Genomic DNA, 8609 nt, shown 5'->3' with positions numbered 1-8609 from the left:
CCTCGATTCCATGCTGTCTTTAAGCAAAAGTGTGAACTGGGCAGAACAGTCTTCCTTCTGAACTCCTCCTGAGTCTGAGTCATACAAAACCCAGTGGTTTCCAGAAGGCTCTGGTGCTGGTGCCATGGACCTGGGGTTGGAGTCGACCTCACTTCAAGTCTGATCTTTCACTGGCAATTAGACCTTCAGAGAGTTCCAAGGACTGGCAGGAGGCAGGCCATCGCTGTCCCCGAGAGCAGTTTGCTCAGTGTTGCACCTTGTGGCCAGGGATGTCATACAGTGACACCGTTTTGGAATTTCTGGTGACGACCACAGTCCCCCACGGTTTGTCAACCAGGTCAAGAAGTAGCCACCTACTGCATGCCCAGTATTGAACCAGAGTTCAGTTCTGTTCCAGCGCTGCAGGAGGATCGGGAGAAGGGCCCTCTGCTTCCACGCAGAGGGAGGCCTTCCGGCAGCTTCTCTTGGTCCTCCATCCCCAGTGCCGAGGCCGGCGGGTGTCCCCACATCCACACTTTCGGGGAGCAGGGTGGCCGTCCCTGCTGTTGAGAGGCTGCTGGCCTGACGCCACTTACCTGCAGTGTCCTTAGCACAAGAGGGCCTGTTGCCAGGGTTGGGGACCTGAGGTGCCTTGAGCCCACAGGTCCTCACACCCACACCACTCCCCTGCCTATTCCTCCCCCTCCTTGACAGGCCGGTCTTGTTTCCACAGAGCAGCCTCTACAGCGAGGACGGCATGGGGGTGGCGACGCTCGGCACGCTCTATGGCGCTGTCCTCCTGTCCTCCATGTTCCTTCCACCCATCCTCATCAAGAGATGTGGCTGCAAGTGGACCATTGTTGGCTCCATGTGCTGCTACGTGGCCTTCTCCCTGGGCAACTTCTACGCCAGCTGGTACCCGCCCTCCCGCCCACCCGCCTCCTGGTTTGCAGGACTCTGGTGGCACCTGACTGCTCTCGTCTGTGCTGGGCCCTTCAGTTTCTGCGGGAGGCTGACTGGCAGCCTCTCCCCACTTTCCCACCAGGACTTCCCTGCCTTCCCGATGGCTCCTCCTGACCTCTAGTGCTGACCTCTTCCTGGGATCTGTCCGCGGCCCTCAGCTTCCCTTGCACCCCACGGGCTCCATGGCCCCAGTAATGGCAGGAAGAACCTAATTCAGTTGAGGAGGGTGAGTCTCGGGAGGCGTGGCCAGGATCAAGGGCAGGGATGCAGGCCACCCATTGCCCTTTCTTGCAGGTTCACCTTGATCCCCACCTCCATCTTGCTGGGGCTGGGAGCGGCCCCCCTGTGGTCTGCTCAGTGCACCTACCTCACAGTCCTGGGGAACACGCATGCACAGGAAGTGGGCGAGCTCGGCGAGGACGTGGTGAACCAGTACTTCGGCATCTTCTTTCTCATCTTCCAGTCCTCTGGTGTGTGGGGCAACTTGATCTCCTCTCTGGTGTTTGGGCAGACTCCCACTCAAGGTAAGGGAAGAACAAGGTGTCCCTGGTGACCTCCAAGAGGGGAGGGCAGACAGCACGTAGGCACTTGCCCTTGTTCCCAGAGGAGGCCCTCAGCTGGCCTCAGCTGCAGAGTCATGTGCGGACCCTGCTCCTCCAAGGACAGTCAGGGTCTGAAGATCCATCTCCACACGTTGCCCCCTCCCAGGGAGCAAGGGTGCATGGAGTCATGGCTTCCTTTGGGGGCAAAGAACAGGTTTGCCCGACTATTTCCTATGGAATTAATCCATGGGCAGCTTTTTAAAGTTCTGTGGTCAGTCCTTCCTGTAACACAAGAGGTGCACTCATGGCGGAGCCCTCCGTCACCTGCCTTAAGTGTCCCTTGCCCGGCCGTGATGTGGAACGTGACTTGCACACCACCGTGGGGAGGATCTCAGTCTGGCCAGAGGAGCTGGGCAGGAGCCGGCCCTGGGGGAAAGGCTCTGGCCTCTTGCTGCTGTCAGGTTGACCCTGTCCTGCAGCCTGGCCCAGCTCCTGCTCTCCCAGGTAGAGCCCAGCTTTGGGAAGCTGTAGCCAAACCTCCTGCTCTTTCCAGAGCACCATCATCCCTGGCTACTGGCATCCCCACAGGGAAACCACAGGGGCTTCCGTTCTTGCTGTCCCCCAGCAGGGAGGGCTACGTCTGGGCCCTGGTGAGTGCAGCAGCAGGCTCACCGGACATTCAGGCCAGGGAGCTGAGGGCAGGAACCCAGGGCACACATCCTCAGGGCCAGCAGGGTTTCCGCACGCACCGCCTGGTGCCCTCGGCTCTCACGGCCTTCCGTCCCTGTGCTGCACGTCTCGCCAGCCCAGACAGTGCTGCGAGGTCACTGTCACGAGGCCATGGAGACCACTGGACACAGACTGCAGTGCATTAGGAGAGGGCACGAAAAGTAGCCAGGCCCATGCTGCGTGTGCTCTTCCCTGCTCTTGGCAGAAAGCGTATTTGATCCTCTTCCTCCCTGATGATGAGGGGTCTTGAGATCAAGGTGTGCCTGAGGGTGAACATGCCCTGGTCCTTGTCAAACACAGCCGGGTCCTTCCACATCCTGCCTCAGAGGCTCCACTACCCTGCCCCCTGTTCCCACTCCGACGCCCAGGACTCTCTATCACCAGGACCCTCATAGGCTGTTTGCTCCTGACCCCACAGAGGCCACCCCAGAGGAGCACCTTGAGTCCTGTGGGGCCAACGACTGCCTGATGGCCACAGCACCCACCAACAGCACCCACCGCCCCTCCCAGGAGCTGATCTACACACTGCTGGGCATCTACACCGGTACGTGTCCTTAGCCCAAGAGAGTGCCACGAAGGCCAAGCCCAGCCTCTTCCTGGGTTGAAGAGCACCATCCCAGCTCCTAAGTGGTCTGTTTCCATCCAGCACCCTTGCCCTGTGTGGTCTGGAGGTCTTCAGGGGCTTCTCTTTGGAAAGCAGGCCTGTGGGCCAGGGCTACCCTGCAGGGAGCCCATGACACTCAAATCTCTTCTCATCCCCAGAGCCCCATGCACTGTCCGTCAGCCACATTCCAACCAATTAAATCCCAAAGTCTGTCTCTAAGGCTCCCTAGCCACACTTGGCAAGCTCCCTGGCCACAGCTAGCTCACTAGGCGAGCAGCTACCACAGACCCCATCCAGGGGACCAAGGCATTGAGGAACAACTCCTTCCAGCTGACCCTGAAAGGCCAGGAAGGGGTGAGGGAGGTGTGACTGGGGGGGGCACTGTGGGCTGTGTGAGACAGGTGGTCAGACTGGTCAAGGCTACTGTGAAAGACCCAAGGACAAGGGCAGATCTGTTTCCTGGGCAGATTCTCATATCCACCTGATGGGGGTGCAGGAAAGCTGGGTGGTGACCAGCCAGCAGGGAGCCACAACCCAGAGGGGCAGCAAGGGCACAGGCAGCATCTGGACAGTGAAGACAAGACCAGTGGATATGTGTGAAGACACAGGTGTGGGGACAAGTGGCTGAGGTCAACCAGCCTGGAGGCATTTGGCTTGACGAGGCAGGTGACCCTTCAGAGTGTACAGGGGACCAGATACAGGAGAGGGCCTGGGGGCATCTAGGGGCCAAGTTTGAAATCTCAGGAGGAGATGAGTTTTTAGGGAGGAAGCAGCAGGAAGGACTTCAGGGAGGACGGTCCACCGCCTGGGCGACTCAGTGCTCACAGGCTGGCCAGGGCATGGGAGCCCCTGCAGAAGACGGAAAAGCCAACGGGGAGTCAGAGCACACACGAGAGAAGCAGCAGCAGGGAGTGGGTGTGAGAGGGTCAGGGGGACCCAGGGCCTGGAGGTTCAGGAGCACGGCTGGACAGCAGAGACTGGTGACCCTCCAAGGTGCTGGTGTCTGAGGCCAGATGAGTGGCTGGGAAGGAGAGTGGAGGGTGTGGAGGGAGTCGGCGAGGAGCGGGCTGTGGCCTGCGCTTTCCAGTGGGTTCCCAGGTTCTGTGGGTCTGGTGCTGGGGACAGGGGTAGAGGTCAGCCAGGCCTGCGCTTTCCGCTTTCCCTGCATTTCCTTCCCTGTCCCCCATGGGAGCAGGCAGGCCCAGCTCACGGCAGCGTCCAGGCTGAGCTGAGATCACGTCCCTGCTCTGCGCTCTCTAGTTGGACAACCAAGAGCAGAGACTCCCCTCCCCATGGCTCCAGGACTCCAGACCTGGGGTGAGCACCCTGAGAGATGGATCTGGGAGTGGACATTAGGCTCCTGGCATCCCCTAGTCTCAAGAAACTGCTCATACTGTCTTCACCCGGGGAAGGCCAGAGACGAGGGTCAGTCAATGGTAACGCAGTGTTCACGGCAGCAGCTGACCCAGATCTAGAGAAGTGGCACAGACCACAGGAGAGCCCCTCGGCACGTCGGTGGCTCGCAGGCCCTCCTTCTCTCCTGCCCTGCACGGGTGGCACCCTCAGGCTATCCTTCAAGTCCTCCTTTGCCTTAGCCCCAGGTGCTGCTCATTAGATACTTGGTACCTGCAGAACACAGTGATTTAGGTGAGTGACCTCAGGCTCTCTGAGCATGATACTCATGAAGAAGTTTCTTGCAGCCAATTTCTTTAGGGGCGAGAGCGTTACCTGCCCAACATCCCCCACCACCTTGAGGGAACTGGGTCACATGGTGTCTGCACACACCTGGCTCCTAACAAAAGGTGTGTGGCTTCTGTATGCTGACCTGCCTCTCCCAAGCTCCCCGTCTCCGCGGAGGAGAGGAAACCATGATTTCCACCTGATTCACACACAACCAGACAACAGGCTTCCTCTGGAGGGGCCTGTTCAGCTGGGGATGCCAGGGAGCTCCTGTGCCCCACAACCAGCTGTCAGTTGGGCGAGTGATGAAGGGCCCTGACATGACTGGTGAGGGCTGGTCAGCTGGCAGCGCTCGGTGAGCCTCCCCAGTGCCCCTTTATCATGAAAGGGGAGGGGTGGCGAGGTCAGTGAGACGGAGATCAAATCATTCACACCATCTTCAAGGAGGGCAGGTCTGAGATACTCGCTGGGGAAGGAGTCCTTGAAAAGCGTTCCGAGGGCCAGCGGTGCCAGGAGGCAGGGAAAGACCAGACTCCCTCCATCTAGCCTGGGCCACCCACACGGGGTCATCCCTGTTGCCAGAAAGCCGGGAACCAGCTGGGAGTGAAAGGGACTCTGGAGAGACACCACCTGCAGCAGCTTGGGCCCACCCAGAGCAGGGCTGAGGCACGTACAGGAGGGCGGGCCAGGGGCGGGCGGGGAGGAGGGGACTCGCTGGCTCCTGAGGCCCGGCACCTGGGGGTCCAGGATGCTCCCTCGGAGCGGATCCCATGACTGTTAGCAACAGCGGTTGACCCAGCAGCCCGTTGACGTGGCTCAGATAAAAGGCTGTGCAGCCCCTCAGCCCCAGTCTGCTTCTCTCCAGTCCTTCAGGGCACATAGGGACTGAATCCTCATGTCCCCCTTGCTGAGCACGGGTGGCGCATGGTCAGCACCTGGCTCAGCACTTGCTTTGTCTCTTCTTTACTGATCTTGGTGGCCTCTTCCACCTGGGTGATAGAGTTCTGTCTTTATCCCCTGCAGCGAATGTGACCCACTGCGATGGCGTCCACTCCATTTAACCAGTTCCCACCAAAGTATTTTAGGCAAAAGATTCAGAATAAACCGGAGTGTAGCACATGGTACCCTGATGGGACTTGTCTGCTGTCGGTAGACACTGCTGCAGGAATTCAGACAGACGGTGGCCGTGGCCCCTGAGTGCGTCTGGGGTCTCTCCAGCTGTTGTGTCTCCTGTGCCCGTGAAGACAGTGCGGGTCCATGGCAGGTTCCCCGGGGAAGCCTGGAGGCCCCACGTTGACCAGGAGCAACACGTGTGTCCGTGTGGCTGGGCACGTGGGGTCCAGGCTTGGCTGAGGTCTGGTGTGTCTGACGGCACCTGCGTCTGGACCGGGAGAACCTGGGGGAAGGGAGGAAGTGGCTGGGTGGGTCCTGTCCACACTGAAGCTCCCTGCCCCTCTGCCCCTTTCAGCCATCGGCGTCCTGGCCATCCTGCTGACAGCCGTGTTTCTGGAAGCCACAGGGGACAGTGAATCCCAGAACGAGGCCGAGACGCAGCCACCACGCCTTGGGTCCATCTTACTGTCAACCTTCAAGCTCTTCAGGGACAAGCGCCTGTGCCTCCTGACCCTGCTGCCCATGTACAGTGGACTGCAGCAGGGCTTCCTCTCTGGAGAGTACACCAGGGTAGGCCCCGCAGCAGTCATGCCGTCACCGCCCGACTGGTGCCCCTGTCCCGTCTGCACCCGAAGGGACACAGGGTCCCAGGGCCACCTGCCCAGGCCCAGGGTGGGACTAGCCCACAGAGGTCCTGGCCCTGGCAGGGCTGAGTGTGTGACTCAGGACACCAGCCCCAAGTACCTTCAGACCCACAGCCCTCTCAGGTCCTGGGTGGGAGCTGACATCCCTGTCCCCACCACACTCTGGGCATTATGTGACCTTGAGAGGGCCACAATCAAGGCTGGACTGGCCAGTCTGGGTCGCCTAGGCCTGCCCTCCAGGGCTTGGTCCTCCTGCCTCATTCCCACCACCCCGCCTCCCTGGCAGAGCTGCCTACCGGCACCATGTGGGGCAGCTGCCCATTCAGACTGAATTTCAGATCCAGGACAAGCATCCTTGAGGGACGAGTGTGCCCGTGGACTGTCTGGTGTGGTGAATTGCGTGTGTCAGTGCTATACGGAGGGCAGTCTCCAGTGTGGAGGGAGGGTCTCGAAGGTTCCAAAGAGGCAAACAGGACGACCCAAAGTCCACTTGGCCTTTGGACACCCCCAAAGCCATCAGGGCTGTCTGTGCCCCAGCCCAGGTGAGCAGTCTCCAGGTGGGCTGCCGTCAGCCCGGCCCTTCTCCTGGGGGTCTGCCTTGGTCCTGCCCAGGATGGCAGTGTGTGCTGAGGGTGCCCAGGGACTTCCTGTGACTGGCAGGGCAGCGTCTCAGCTCCTGGCCTCTCATGATAGACCCCCATTTTCAAGCCATCTTCTTCTGCCTTCAGGGCCAGTAGGAAGTGATGGGGTTGGTGGACGATTGTCCCTCCCAGTGCCGTGGGTCAATGCCTAGACGATGACACAGGGCACAGAATGCAGGGAGGACTCCACGAAGAAGTCTGTCCACTCGCTCTCTTTTCAGCTGTGACCCTGGGGGGGATGTCCCTACAGTCACAGTGTCGTCCCCCGTGCTGGGCCGGGAGAAAGGAGTGTGCCTGCCGTCCCAGGGCAGTGGTTCTCAGCCGCACAGGGAGTTTGGGCTGGAGCCGCAGAGGAGCGCGGGCCCTGCTGACGGCCCATGTGCTTCCTGCAGTCCTTTGTCACCTGCATCCTGGGCATCCAGTTCGTGGGCTACGTGATGATCTGCTTCTCGGCGTCCACTGCGCTCTGCTCTCTGTTGTTTGGGAGGCTCTCCCACTACACGGGCAGGAGAGCCATCTACGTGCTGGGTAGGTGGCCCCCTCCCAGTTCGGCAGTGGAAGTGGGGGACAGCTCAGAGTGGGGGTGGGGACTGATGGCACAGGTGCCACCCAGTGGCTCACCCTCGCGAGAAGCCCCTCTGCAGTCACTGAGTCTAAGTCCCCTCAGCTCAGGAGCCTCCTGAGGTCCAGAGAAGGCGGCCCACAACCCGCCAGGCCAAGGCGGCTGCAGTCCAGGGGTCAGGTTCTCTGAGGCGGGTTTGGAGCCCAGAGGTCCACCCTGATCAGGTCGCACGATGCCCCAGCTTGCTCAATAGACCTGCGGTCCCCTCACACTGTGTGACGGCTAAGCAGGGGGCAGAGGAGGAAATGTGGCTCCTCTGCTGGGGTCTGAGTGCCCACGGCACTGCCTGTCCTGGTCCCTCCCTCTGTCCCAGGTGCAGCCACCCACCTCTCCTGCATCGTGGCCCTGCTGCTGTGGCGTCCACGCTCCTCCCAGATGGCAGTGTTCTTCCTGCTCCCCGGCCTGTGGGGCATGGGGGATGCTGTCTGGCAGACGCAGAACAATGGTGAGTGACCAGAGCCCAGCCCCTCGGCCCCCTTGCTCAGTCACTGCGCAGATGGCAGGGGAGTGGGCAGCTGCTGGTGTGGCCGCCAGACCCCAGCCAGCCCAAGGCTCCATCAGAGGCCAGGTGCTTGCATGGGGGAAGGGAGAGGGAGCCCGGCTGTGAGGGCTTCTCACCGAGCTCTGGGTCTGGGGTATGTTCTCTGAGCGTCTGTTCAGGTCCATCTGTGCAGGGTGAGGCCACCTTCATGGCCTAGTGGTCCCTGGGTGACCAGCAGCTAAGCACAGAGGGGGAGGAGGAGAGAGGCCTGCAGGGTTCAGAGAGTGGGCCAGATACAGGCAACAGATCACAGCATGGGTGACCTTGACCTGAGGGACGCGAGGCCATGGGAAATGGTGAGGCAGACACTGGTGGTCGCCCCCCCCCCCACCCGGCACAGAGATGGGACAGGACCAGAATGCCAAGGAGAGGTGACAGGGTCCAGGTGCAGCCCCACAGAGCTGTCCCCAGGGACCCCTGATGTACTTGGAGGACTGGTGACAGGGTCCAGGTGCAGCCCCACAGAGCTGTCCCCAGGGACCCCTGATGTACTTGGAGGACTGGTGACAGGGTCCAGGTGCAGCCCCACAGAGCTGTCCCCAGGGACCCCT

At 60.9% G+C, this 8609-nt stretch overlaps 1 protein-coding gene across 1 annotated transcript in view; it reads left to right on the top strand.

Moving 5' to 3' along the window:
• The first annotated feature begins 124 nt into the window (after positions 1 to 124).
• The window catches only part of Unc93a (unc-93 homolog A), a 13265-nt gene continuing 4780 nt past the window's right edge, over positions 125 to 8609 (top strand). Inside the window, exons 1-7 of the mRNA XM_048805751.1 lie at positions 125 to 157; positions 644 to 894; positions 1237 to 1466; positions 2632 to 2757; positions 5966 to 6180; positions 7288 to 7423; positions 7831 to 7962. Of these exons, the coding sequence (XP_048661708.1) occupies positions 125 to 157; positions 644 to 894; positions 1237 to 1466; positions 2632 to 2757; positions 5966 to 6180; positions 7288 to 7423; positions 7831 to 7962 (1123 nt within the window). The remainder of the gene's footprint in view (positions 158 to 643; positions 895 to 1236; positions 1467 to 2631; positions 2758 to 5965; positions 6181 to 7287; positions 7424 to 7830; positions 7963 to 8609) is intronic.

This window comes from Marmota marmota, unplaced genomic scaffold (assembly GCF_001458135.2).
Source record: "Marmota marmota marmota unplaced genomic scaffold, marMar, whole genome shotgun sequence".
NCBI classification, from domain to species: domain Eukaryota; kingdom Metazoa; phylum Chordata; class Mammalia; order Rodentia; family Sciuridae; genus Marmota; species Marmota marmota.
Note: the sequence above shows the minus strand (reverse complement) of the source record. Positions and strands in the feature narration are given on the sequence as shown.